At 40.6% G+C, this 13,359-nt stretch overlaps 1 protein-coding gene across 6 annotated transcripts; it reads left to right on the plus strand.

Moving 5' to 3' along the window:
* On the plus strand, nt 1-12,347 carry LOC307037399 (uncharacterized protein). 6 transcript variants are annotated; one of them, XR_013807666.1, is made up of 8 exons: nt 1-137; nt 653-1,441; nt 1,633-1,852; nt 2,051-2,268; nt 2,718-2,862; nt 4,424-4,533; nt 4,641-6,218; nt 7,559-12,347. XR_013807666.1 is itself a non-coding variant. In XM_079678246.1 (8 exons), the coding sequence occupies exons 3-8, from the start codon at nt 1,010-1,012 to the stop codon at nt 4,944-4,946; spliced, it is 1,431 nt and encodes a 476-aa protein (XP_079534372.1). In that variant the 5' UTR covers nt 1-137; nt 653-823; nt 973-1,009; the 3' UTR covers nt 4,947-12,347. The 6 variants fall into 6 exon arrangements, 5 of the variants coding, with proteins under 5 accessions (XP_079534372.1, XP_079534371.1, XP_079534374.1 ...); XM_079678246.1 differs by having other exon boundaries at nt 653-823; nt 973-1,441; nt 4,641-12,347; XM_079678245.1 differs by having other exon boundaries at nt 653-777; nt 973-1,441; nt 4,641-12,347.
* Nucleotides 12,348-13,359: the final 1,012 nt, after the last annotated feature.

The following is a 13,359-nucleotide window of genomic DNA, read 5'->3' on the forward strand; positions in this document are numbered from 1 at the left end:
TTCAGGGTTGCTGGCTAGCTTTCCTTCAGGCAGAAGACTGAATCTCCGTGATTTCACATTTAACTACGCCATGCATGAAAATGGAAGAGATATCACATGTCCGGGCATGGATGCTATAGCAACTGCAGCATTAAAAGGTAATGTAATTGTGTATTTTATGCTGCACCTCTCCAGCAAGCTTTACATTATTTGAATCGGTTGGACAACAAGTTAGCATGCAAAGTAAGCTAGCTAGCTGGCTACATATCTAGTGTTAACTTAGCTAATATCTACTGTAAGCTGTTAATAACTGCACAAATTACAAATCGTGGTTAACATTTTAATTTATACTGTATTATTGCCAGAAATAATGTCAAGAAGCAAATGAGCCTTTCACAACTGACAGTAAAGTATTGAGCATAGACATCTTTGGCGCCCTTTTTTGTTGGAGACAGCATTTCACAATGCGTTGTTGTATGACAGTGTGGGCTATTGTAACAGCAATTGTTTTAATTTAAATTATAAGTAATTGCAATACATGTTTTAATGTTAAATAAAATCTTGTGAAGCCAGCCAGAAATGTACATTACTCTTTTATTTTATGTATTTAGATAAATATGTTATTAGTTGCTTTTTACCTTATTATTAACTGTTTGGTTAAATCTGTTTTCAGCTGCTAATATAAGCAGAGACATGCTGCCCAGCCTATCTAAGGAGGACTTGCGTGATCTCCTTCCCGGGCCTGAGCACTTCTTCAGAAGAAAAACCATTTGGAGACTCACTCATGATGATAATGAGGTAATTCAAGATTCTAACATTTGAGGGACTTTAAACCTGTTACCAAGTAAGCCTTTCCTAGTCATCATGCAGCTATTTGAAGAAGTGGAGTTTTTTGGTTGTGTTGATTTTTTTTTGTTGTCACAGTGTAGTGCTCTTTTCATTGTAAATACCATTATTTATATATATATATATATATATGCATCTTTTATACAGGGCCAGGAGAGAGACCTGTGTAGACCGAGTACCTCTCATGGGACTTGTGATTTCAGCCCTATTCCCACCCCCCAACCTTCCTTGTTTCCCTCCTGCCAACCCCTCTCCATCCCCTGTCTTTTCTCCACCCTCCTTCCCCTCTCAAAGCCCACAACCCCAACATGGTGCCAGCAGAACCGTACAGCTTCCTAGTCCACTGTATGTCTTATACACAGATGCAGAATTGGAGCAATCACAAAGCACCTTTTCTGAAAAGCACCGTGCTGGAGAAGAAGGAGACTACGTCCTTTCCAAAGATCTTCGCTGTCGATTGATCAGGAATACAGTCACAAGCATGATTTCCATTAAAAGAGCAGCTGGGGATGACTTTAACTATCTATGCAGCCGTGAACTCACTGTAATGGCGAAGCGTCTAATTGAGTACTACCCAATGCTTCGGGACAGATCTCAAACCAGTAGAGCTGAGTGGGTATGTCACTATTCAAGTTTTCAACTCATGGTTCAGACAAAGCACTGCAATCATTTGCCTCTCAAACTGGGAGTGATGTGTTTTATCCAGTTCAATAAGAGCTCTGTGCAACTGTTTGTGTGGTGTATTTTGTTTGATACAAGTTTGTTTAATGTGAGTTATAACACAACCTGTTGTGTGTGTCTTGTAAGGAAACTGTAAAAAAGCAGCTTTTGAAAAGGATCCAGAATGTGACAACCCCCAAAACGAAGCAGGGTTCAACTCCTTCAAGAAAGAGGCCTAGGAGTTCAAGCTTTCAGAGCAGCCATGAGACGTCCACTGATGAGACTGATGAGTCCACCGCATCAACCTTGATCTTGGAGAGATCACCACCATCTCGATGCAGCGCCCCGAAGGCTGAACAGTTATGTGGCAAGTACAGAAATTGAAATAGTAGATAGTTCAATCTCTTCAAGAAAATGTAACAATATCAATAAGCTATTTTAGAACCCTTTTTTATTCAGGATTACTCATCTATATTTGCCCCGTGTCAGTCACTATGGCTTTGTGTTAATGTCTCATTTAAAGTTTAACATCAGAAATGAAAATAGTGGGGTTTATGTTTTCTAGCATCAGAAACTGAGAGCCCACAGACCCAGGCGAGACACTATAAGACTCTACTGGCGATGTATAAAACCAAGGCCAGACCAAACAAGATGGATGTTGCTCAGCTCCTGGACCTCGAAGTCCAAGCGAGAAGGGCCTTCATTGACTCTGATGTTACAAAGGAGCAGGACAGGCCTTCCAACATTCTTAAAGCTTATCCTTGCTTTGGAGAACTGGATCATGTAAGCAAACGTTTTAGTTTTATGTACAACTATGCTTCCTAATTCGGTTAACCTTAGACCAAATTTGAAATGAGAAATGGTATGACAATTAATCAGATCTGTCTCATTATTGATAAATAAATGACTCAAATATGCTGATTAAATACACATATTTATTCTGCATAGATATATAAAAACCCTCCACTTATTTAAAATTTCACAAATGTGCTTCTGATACACACAACATTATTTTGTTAGTAGTATTGGTCCACAATACGTATTTAAAAATAGTGTTTGCATCAGACATACGTATTTCTATGTGCACTGTAATATTTTTGTTAAGTGACCATTTCAATCACATTATACACATATGAATCTTTTTTTGGAAATTCAATTATGAGACGAATGACTAACCCTTGGAATGTAGATTTGAAAGTTTCTCCTATGTATTTTCTCTCTCGTTGTCTTAGCTAATGGATGAACTACGGCGGGTCCTCAATCAAGGCAACTCCCACTTCTTAATGGAACTTAAGACCCGGTGGGGGACCTTTTGTGAGAGGGCACAGTTTTATGGAGTTTTCAAAAAGCTCATGAGGCCTCCGCAGCTTGACAAAGGTGATTATTATCTCTGACCATGTCTGTTTATTAAAGAGCATCTTGCAGGTTTTTTTTTTTTCTACATTTATGCTTAAATTTGCTTGAAAATTACAATTAAAAAAACTGAATGCAGGATTTGATATGTTTTACAAGACATAAAGGCAGGAATTCAGAGGGAAAGGAGGAATTTTGAGCTCTGCTCTTAAAAACGGCTTTTTTTTAAGGTCATACGTCAAACGCGTCATATTACATCACACAGGGGACACATCTCCGCTCTCTGACTGCGGGTATAGTAGACTTGCGTTGAGTAGAGCGGTTGTGTTTTAAGGAGCTGGTATTTTTCGGTAGTTTTACATTGTATTTCACCATTTGTAATCATGGTGCAGTATTGTGTTTGTGCAGGTTGCAAAAATACCAGCCTGTCAGGACATCGAGTCCACAGTAAAAAGGACCGGAGCTAGCGTTCGTTCCTGGGTGCGTTGTGCATCCACCTCCCTTTAGCACATACTCTCCACAGCTTTATCAGGAAACCGTATTACTTCTCTCTCCCCCCCCCTTCGCTGCTCTCTCTCTCTCTCCCCTCCGGTACACGGCACCGTAAGACTTAGTGTGGAGTTGCATTAGGTAACGCTGTGGTGGCTGTACTGCTCCAGCCGTCTCCTTTGTGTTTGTTTGTTTCCCCCTGTCTGTGTTGTTTGTGTGTGCGTGGTGGCTGTCACTCCTGGCTCCCGGCTCAACCTCCACTCACCTGCTGCAATCAGCTGTGCACCCTCCCCGACTACACACCTGCTTTCCATCAAGCCATTTACAACGACATATCAACGGAGGCTCCACAACCTTTCTCCGCCAGATAGTCAGGTATCAGCCGTATCTCGCGTCTCTCCTCCGGTACACAGCACCGTAGTGTGGAGTTGCATTAGGTAACGCGAGATACGGCTGATACTTGCGCATTAGTTTCTGTTATGGATCAGTATCAACAGTCCTGCCAGTAACGTTACTATATTATCAATGCTACTTTAGTTATAGCCTGATATATGATAGCTAACTTCACAATGTTGTGATGTGACGTTAGCTAACATTGTGTAGCTAACGCCGGTCACTCACCAAGATAGCTGCCCAGTTCTCCACTGGTTCTCCTCACACCACAGCTCAATTTCTCTCCGATGGCCGTTATTTCTTCTAATCCTTGGCTGCTCCTGGTCTCTTGGACGCCTAGCAGGCTCATAATTATAAGGTTGTGGTCCGTCATATGCATTCGAATATTCATGTTCAACTTCTTCTGTGTCGAAACTAGCATTGGGATCCATATTTATTAATACGTTACACCGGCCGCTCTTCCACTTGTGTCCCCCGTGTTACGTCACACGCGGGAGGTCACGTGCCGAGGCTTTTTTATGCGGAAGTGAACATTTCTTACAAAAACGACGTCAGATGTCACTGTAGTGTATATTTCTGTATATTTTTTTGAAAATCTAGTGTATTCATCATTTTCCTACACATTATTCACAGGTGTCTTTAACCTGGAAGTTACTCTTTAACTGACTGCAGGAAATGGAATTAAACTTTTTCTTTTCAACAGTAAAGCACTCAATTGCCATGATGAAGGCTTTACCAGAGATGTTCCCATCACCTATGGCCGCACCCAAGAAGTTAAGGCATGCAAGTGAGGCTGTGCTCCATGTCCTTGAGGTAAGAACATTTATAATAATTTTCTCATGTCGACACAAAGAGTGAAATGTTGTGATCATATTTGTTTGGCTTTTTGTGATGATTTCTTTTGTCTGATTTTGCTTCAGTCTGCAGAAGACCCCAACGCCTTTCTTCAGACACGACCACTCTCCAGCCCTGTTGTCATCATCTGCAAAACGAACTGTATACTGGCCATTGGAACCATGCCCATGCTCACCTTCCCAAAAAAGGACATTCATGAAAGCGTGATGTATCTCATGGCATGTTATTACACCTTTCACCTCACCTATCCTAAGTGCATTGCAACACTTCTGTTTGTGGTGCAGACTGAAGTCCTCTTGGACGCCATTCATGACTGTGACATGACTACTTCATACAAAAAGGCTATGGCCGACTGGAACAAGTTCCAGTGATTAGTGATTAGGGCACTTATATTAGGGTGGCCAGAAACTGACCATGATCAAAATCGATTATTCGGCAGCCCTGGCGAATAATAATCGATTATTCGACCGAATAAATATTATATTATTATTAGGGATGCACCGAATATTCGGCCGCCGAAAATTATCGGCCGAAAATGGTTAAAAAGGCCGTTTCGGCTTTCGGCCGAAAGGGTTTTAGCACCGAAAAAATATCACCGAATGTCAGGGAACAGGGTTACGTTGGTAAGCTAACGTGTTGTTGTGATGACGTAATCAAAAGGCGGCGACAAGCACGGCGCGGGACCATGCTCGCGGCTGGCTTACAGCCAACATGTCTGCCGCTTGGAGATATTTAAAAATATCAGAGAAAGAGGCGCGGATTGCGATTTGTAAAACGTGTTCAGCTGACATTTCTCGAGGGGGTGTAACTGCAAAGACTTTCACCACTTCGGGATTACTCCACCACTTGAAATCAAAACACCCGGATAAATATGCGGACTATGATCAAATCACAAGCACTGACAGCGAGAGACTGTTCAGCGCTGCCTCTCATGTGCTTGATGAGAAGAGGAACAGACTTATGGCTGATAAAGCAGAGAAGCTACTGTTCATTAAAAATAACCTCCCACTTTTCCTTAATAAGTAGACAAGGCTGGCTTATCATAAGCTTATCTAGTTCTACATGTCTACTCTATACCCACTTTCCTGAACAATTTTCATTGTGAGTTATAATTCACCATCTCAGGTTATCATTAGGGGGAAATGACAGCAGCACAGTGTTCAATATATTCTACTTTCGTTATCTAAATGATACAATGTTGTTTACATTGCTCATGAGGACAGACCACCTTATTTGCAGATTCTTGAAATTATAATTTAATTTGTAATTGATTGTGGATTTTGTATCCAGTTTTCACTTTATGTATCTTTATACAATGTTTACTACTTTGCTTATGAAATTGAATTGTAATTTCATTTGTAAATAGTTACATTCATGTGGATTTATCCAGTTTGCACATTTGTATGCATGCACTTATAGGTGCATTTGTTGTTGTTGAAGGCCTGGCTGTTAGTCTTTATTTACACTATTTTGTTGTAGGCCTACTGGCCTAGATGTTTATGCAGTTTTAAAGCACCTTGGCTTTGTTCTGAATGCACTTTGTTGTAGTTATCCTACAGAGAAAAGAAAATGCACTTGACTTGGAATTAATGTACTGTATGCATTCAAAAGTGCTGAATAAATGTTTTATGGACCCATAATCAGTGATGCAAATTAGTCGCTTTTCGGCGCCTCCCGCTTTTTTAACGCTGATTTGGGTGACTTGTGTAATTCGCGGAGAACCGAAGAGTTTTCGTTTTGGGGGTGGGGTCCGTCGGTCCGTCCGCCCGTCCGTCAGTCCGACAAAACGGACAACTTTTCACTTAAAAAAAGAAGAAGAAATCTTGACCGCAAAATAATTAAACAAGCGAGTGCCTGTTTTTCCTGGCCAAGGGCAGGTTCCTTGAACACAACACGAGCGTAACGTGTCTTCACGTGGTATATATCTCGTCGGAAAGGAGTGTAGACTAGAGTGCTGACGGAGAGCACCGGAACGCCGCTCCAGCTCTTCAAATATCGCAGTACCCATAAGGAGCCGTACACACCGCAGTGTTTGCGTGGCTGTCTTTAGTTGTAAGCACAGTGGCAATCTGCTGTTATTAGCATCTGGTTAGCTAGCTATGCTAAAGAATTTAAAGAGCTTTTCTACAACCAGGTGGAAGAGAGCTCTCTCCTGAGAGGCTCAAATAACCTCAGCTCAGTGAGGTTAAGGCACACCTTGATATGATCATTATAATTATTAATGAGACATTAGAGTCTAAATGAAAAACATGTATAAAATACAATATGACAGTAACAAAAGAGTTGTTAAAAATAACAAGAATAGAGTTTAAAAGGGGAGTGATTTGTAAAATATCCAAAAAGAAGAATCTGCTTACAGTTCTGTTTCATATGGGTGTTGAGAGATGTATCCATAGATCTCTTCAGGTTGCTCTCAAAGTGCACCAGATTGATGCTTTTAACTTCAATATTTAAAAAAGAATCTTCCTGGGGGAGCATGCCTCCGGACCCCACTAGAGGAGGTAAAGTCCCCCCCCACTTAAATCATGTTCACATGGATAGGATACTTAATACATTCGCACACATCTTCTGTCCATATCTTTCTGCCACAACCATGCACGTGCGTGCGTGCATGCGCGAGTCATGGGAAAATATCTGGATTAAGAGGTTGCTTTTTCTTTGCACAGCATGAAAGAAAGGCCAAATTAATGGGCTGTGATTTTAGTTTTTTTAAGCAGTTCAATCATTTGTACGGCCCTCAGAGGATGTTGTAAAAATTGAAAGGAGAAAGGTTCCCCACCCCTGCTGTAAATAATAATAAAAACCCTTGATTTATAACTTAACATCTCTGTCTCCTATTGATCTGAGTATATTATAAAGAATAGCCAGTTCATTGAAGCATTATAGCACAGGCCTGTCAGATGGTATATTACGCTGTTTTTTTTCTGCTTCGAATAGTTCTCTCTTTTTTCACCATACGTGTGTTTGCATCCCTGCATAATAGTGATTATTATTTAAGTTAAGTTTTGCCATAATCATGTCTTTTTCCATAATCAGGTAGCTGAACAACATTGGTAAAAAATGTATACATTATATATATATATATTTCTATTAATCATTTTCGGCCTTTTGGCTTTCGGTTTTCGGCCAACTGTTTCCTATTTTCGGTAACGGTTTCGGCCAAGAATTTCCCATTCGGTGCACCCCTAATTATTATAGCAATTTATTTATTGCAATGCTATTATTAATACAGGCTGTAGCCTGTATTATTAATAATAGCAGCATACAAACATATGTAAAAATCCCATATACACATATGAAACGCTCGCACACACATGAAATCCAAAATCATGCAGTGCATGACATTAAGGATTTTGGGAGATGGCCCTGTGGGCCATCTAAGCTAATTTACAGATGGCCCTGAGCCCAATAGAGATTGCCCTGAAAGATGCGTGCGGACGAAATGCCACGAAGGGTTTGGGGGGCCTCCCCGTAGAGCATTTAGATTTTTGCAGGTCTTAGATCTATGCTGTCTGGTGCATTCTCTAGAACTGAATTATAAGATGAACCAGCACAATATTATATTGTACAATTTCAATTTTATTCTTCATTTCACTTGTTTGTTTGTTCTTGTTTGTGTTTGCTCGCTTGCATGCCCTGCATAGCTATAAGAAATACTTAAGTTGTTGGTCAAGACACTTTCCATCTGTAAAAAAGTAGAAAACATTACATTCAGTTATAACTGCCAAAACAAACATTATTTACACTATTATGGCCCCTGTTAAAAATGTTTGTAATGTTATCTACTGTAAGTTGGTCGAATGAATGCCTCCTCATTCGGAAGCTGACCGAGCAGACCCGAGCAGCAGTCGAGAGGAGCCGAGCGCATCCGCGAAGCACACAAAATGGCGACGTCAGAGTTCCCGGGTCATGGCTAGAAAGGATCCGTCTAGTGTAAATATGACGTCACATTCTCGTTGTAATCGGAGCGGCTCGGAAACACATCTACAGCAGTAACATGATGCAACATACACATTAATGCAGCAGCAATATTAATAGAGAAACATCAGACATAATAGTAAAACACTGCAAGGGAACATTTTATTGCACCAGGAGCTATCTTGGGACTTTTACTGCGACAACGTTGACTTGCCTGTGAATAAAAAATAAACCATAGTGTTGGTGATCTACAGTGTTGTCATTCTTCTTTGAACACCAACAAGACCGCTAACACCTTATTTCAATAATCACACTCCCTGTCATTGACATAATTAATAGATAGTTTAGCTTCTCACCATCATTTGCTGTGGCCAACTGATGTTAATGATCGTAACTGAAAGGCTGCCTGCCAAACGTAAACATTCAGCCACGGCCAGACCAAACTCGCGAGAGTTTTACACAAGACGGATCCTTTCTAGCCATAACTGAGTTCCCGTTGGCCGGCAAAATCTAAATCTCTTCGCTCACAATAATTTCCATTTAGCACAATACCGCTTCAGTTGCGCCACTTATGTGACAGACAAGAAGAGTATGTGACAGACAAGAATAGTCAATTCTAATGTCTAACACTTAATGTGGAGAAAGAGATGTCCTGTATGGGTTGATTGTGTGCGTTGATCTGTTGGTAATGCCTCGGGGTTCCGGTGGGCATGTAAACAAATGCATAATGCTGCGCTATACTTTGTGGCCTCACCCAGTTGCATAGCGACACTTATTGTTTAGGTGTCTTTTAATAAGCAGGTAGTCCTATCATTAGCTAGAACTAACTAGATCTAATCAATATGGACATAAACGCGAATGAAGTCTAATCTGACGGGAGAGAGAGATCAGCTTCTGCTGACGAGTCGACACGCAGCTCTGCATGATCACATGCAGCGGTGAGCGGACAAAACACACACCTCAGGTTAGAATATCACACGTAGCTATTTTAATTACCTCTCAAACTACCGTAAGTAGTTATAGATATGTTTAGTTTTACTGTCGGGTCACTCATTACTGGGTCCGCGAGCTGCATGATACTGGCATAATAGATTGCCCGATCGGGCAACCAGCAGGTGAGGCTTCATTGCCCAAGCTAAATACTAGATGGCCCCGGGCCATCGGGCAGCCCTTAAAGAGCCTGTGACACGATTTTCCCCCATCATCCAAACCCATCAATTTGAGTAAATATTGTCCCCTTGAAAACCGTTACTGAACTGATTTTGGATATTTGTACTTTGATAACCATTAATCTGCCCTTCAATGTGGACCATTTCCTGGATTTTCTCGGGGATTCTTCAAGTCCCGCCAAATTATGGGTGACGTCAATGCGGGCACAGCGCTCCAGCTGCACCGTTCAGGATCCCAGCATCTGCATATAAACGCACCATGGCGCACACAGCAGCAAGCTCAGACAGCGATGACAGTTTAATTTTGAAAGTGTCTGAGAGCTCATATGAGGCTGAAGGATCGGTTTATTTTTTGTATCTGTTAGAAGTTTAGGAATTAGGTGCGTCAATATGGGCGATCATACGGTCATGTAGCCAGTGGTGGACTGGGACTAAAAATCAGCCCGGGACTCTCGACCGGCCCACTTCGGTACAACTAGTAAATTGTCAACGGGGGGAGTGGGGGATGTGCTAGTGACTTATCCGACCGGCCCACTTCGGTACCGGCCCGTCGGGATTCGTCCCGATGGCCAGTCCGCCACTGCACCCAGCCCAGCCCACGTAAACTGTCAACGGGGGGATCCTCGCTACGGGGAAACGGTGGACCTAGTGTCCCGATCGGAGTGGGAATAATAATAATAATAATAATAATCCGTGCATTTTATCCATTCATTTCCCCAACATTGTGGTAAAAAAAAACACGTTTAATCCATGTTGGTGTACTACTACAACCAGTGGTGTAGTGGGGATGTTTTTACTGGGTGGACGGGGTGGTGGGTGTACGGGAGACACTATGGACGCGCTCGTGAACTGTCAACGGGGGGGGGGGCTTGGGGACCTCTGTGTCGCCTGTCAGCGCAACTTAAATGATGCCGTTTAGACAATATAATAATAAAGGGCGGTGCCGGCTGTCACCGAACCGATCCGGCCTTTCTGCGCGACTATCACTCAAATGCGGGACATAGTCTCAATGTGTGGGACGCGGGACAAATAATAAAAATGCTGTGTGTGCAGTCCCGCACAGTGTGGGACACCTGGTCACCCTACACACACAGTTCTGCCCCTCACATACACACGCTTCAAATCAAGTTGCATAAATGCTTGAGCTACGTTTTTATTATAATTACTGTGAAATCTGCCTATTATGTTTTCGTCATTATTACAACAAACACACACTTGCAACTGATAACACTGGCAATGATTTTAGATGTATTAGACTATTAAAAAAGAAATCATGCTTCAAATAAGTGGAGGTACGGCGTACCCCCGCGTCCAACGCCCACTACACCACTGACTGCAACTACAAAAAGCTAAGGTTTGTTTTCTCATCAGGAAATGCAGACCGGCTCAAACAAAATATTTTTAAATCATCATCCTCACGATCATTTAATGTATCATATGTTCGCCGAATTGACATGAAAGCACTAATAAATGTAGTTTCATCCACTTGAGTTTACAAAAATAATCGATTTGTTTTTATATCACATCCGACGGGAGGAAATTCAGCAGCTCTCACTACCGATTTTTAATCCTAATTTAATCATCATCTTCACCACGATCATTTATGTTTATGTTCGCCGAATTGACATGAAAGCACTGACAAATATGAATATACTGTAGTCAACTTCATTAAAACGTTATTAACGTGCCTAAACTCAGTAATTCACCATTTCTACGCATGACAACACACTTTGTCCGTGTTTGGCTCTCTCGCTGCACAGTGAAGCGTTCCCGCATTGACGTCACTTCCGGCTTCCCCCAAAACCTCAAAATGAGTCGAAGGAATTTTCCCGCGTTTCCCGCGTTCGAAATTATTGATATTTATCGGAACGGTATCGCTTTTTCTTTTTTAAACTGACGGTTCGAGATTACTAGTAGCCCACTATTTCATTGCACAACAGTTGTTGGGTTCGTGTCACAGGCTCTTTAATGTCGAGCCCTGCATATACATGTCAAACGCACTCATATACACATGTGATACGCACTCACACACACAACTGAAACGCTCTCACACACACCTGAAACGCTCTCACACACACATATAAAACACACTATCCCATATCTGTGGGAGAGCGTTTCAGGTGTGTGTGAGTGCGTATCACATGTGTATATGAGTGCGTTTGACATGTACTGTATATGTGAATAACTTTGGATTTCATGTGTGTGTGAGAGCGTTTCATATGTGTATATGAGAGATTTTTACATATGTTTTTAAATTATGTTGGTTTTAGGTGTGTGTGTGTGTGTGTGTGTGTGTGTGTGTGTGTGTGTGTGTGTGTGTGTGTGTGTGTGTGTGTGTGTGTGTGTGTGTGTGTGTGTGTGTGTGTGTGTGTGTGTGTGTGTGTGTGTGTGTGTGTGTGTGTGTGTGTGTGTGTGTGTGTGTGTGTGTGTGTGTGTGTGTGTTGTATATGTTTGTGTTGTATATGTGTGTGTTGTATATGTGAATGGTATTTCTGAATAATGTCCATAGCGGCCCCTCATACTTGTAGTCCTATTCAAAATTGTTCGCTGGGTCAAAAGTGTCATGAGAATTTCACTTGCGTTGCATTTTACAGAGAAATAATGTTCTCTTTTTCTCTAAAGACATATCTGATGACTGACCTTTACTACGCTGTTTGAAAACAATAAAAACATTAAAATAAATCATTTGACTCATATTTTTCTTTATGCGAGCAGTCAAAGTTTATATTGATAGGATTAATGATTTTTGAAGGTTTTGTCTCTACGTTTCTTGGTATTTAGCCTTATTTTAAGAATACTTTAGCACCAAATGCTGAATTTAAGTAGATTTTTCTACATATTAAGAAAATAATTCTTAAATCTTAACTTTATCTAGACAAATGTACCTGTGTTGCCTAACATAAAATTGAATTTTGGGACAAAAGCAGTAGAATATGCTGAATTCAAGCACATTTTCCTTATAAGATTATAATTTTTAAAGATATTCCTTGCTTCAATTCAAATTTACTTAATTTTGGTTTAAAAACACTTGTTTTAAGATATCCGTAGATCTTTTTAGGCTAGATTTATTTACTTGTTTTAAGAAGGTCTTGGCAAGTGAATTTTTCTTGTTCTGTTGGCAGATAATTTTTCTTATTTTAAGTTATATATTACTCATTTTACTATTTATTTTTCTGGTTTTTTGAGGCTTAGTTTTTGCAGTGTGTGTTTAAAGTTTGGACCACTTCATTCAGTACAGTATTGATGTTGCACTTGTTAATGGTCTGTTAAGATGTAGACCGCAGAAAACTAAGTGGTGCAAAACATTCACTTTTTTAATGTGTTACAGTATGCTTAGAAAAGTTGAATATTTTAATGTAAGTTTTACATTTAGATTCCCATTTAGATGATGGTTGAATCAATATTGATTCCTAACACTGATTCAATATGAAATCAACTACAATTTACATGTAGATTCCCATTTGGATGATGGTTGAATCAATGTTGATTCCTAACATTGATTCAATGTAAAATCAACCAAAAATGTGCATGTAAATTCCTATTTAGATGATGGTTGAATCAACATTGATATAGTGTCAGTTATGGTTGAAAGTCCAACGTTTATTCAACATTAAAACAATTTCCGCTTTCTGTTTAATTTCAATGTCCGGGTTTCAACATGGATTCAATATTTCTGCCTAACCATATTTCAACATTG

The sequence above is a fragment of the Notothenia rossii genome, assembly GCF_949606895.1.
Source record: "Notothenia rossii genome assembly, chromosome: 4".
NCBI classification, from domain to species: Eukaryota; Metazoa; Chordata; class Actinopteri; order Perciformes; family Nototheniidae; genus Notothenia; species Notothenia rossii.

What these genes read in the sequence shown, in the direction of transcription:
- LOC307037399 (XM_079678244.1), top strand. Translation starts at nt 956, where the DNA reads ATGCATCTTTTATACAGGGCCAGGAGAGAGACCTGTGTAGACCGAGTA. An exon ending in GAAGGCTGAACAGTTATGTG is followed by an intron (nt 1,853 to 2,050) that starts GCAAGTACAGAA and finishes TATGTTTTCTAG; the next exon opens with CATCAGAAACTGAGAGCCCA. An exon ending in GCCTCCGCAGCTTGACAAAG is followed by an intron (nt 2,863 to 4,423) that starts GTGATTATTATC and finishes TCTTTTCAACAG; the next exon opens with TAAAGCACTCAATTGCCATG.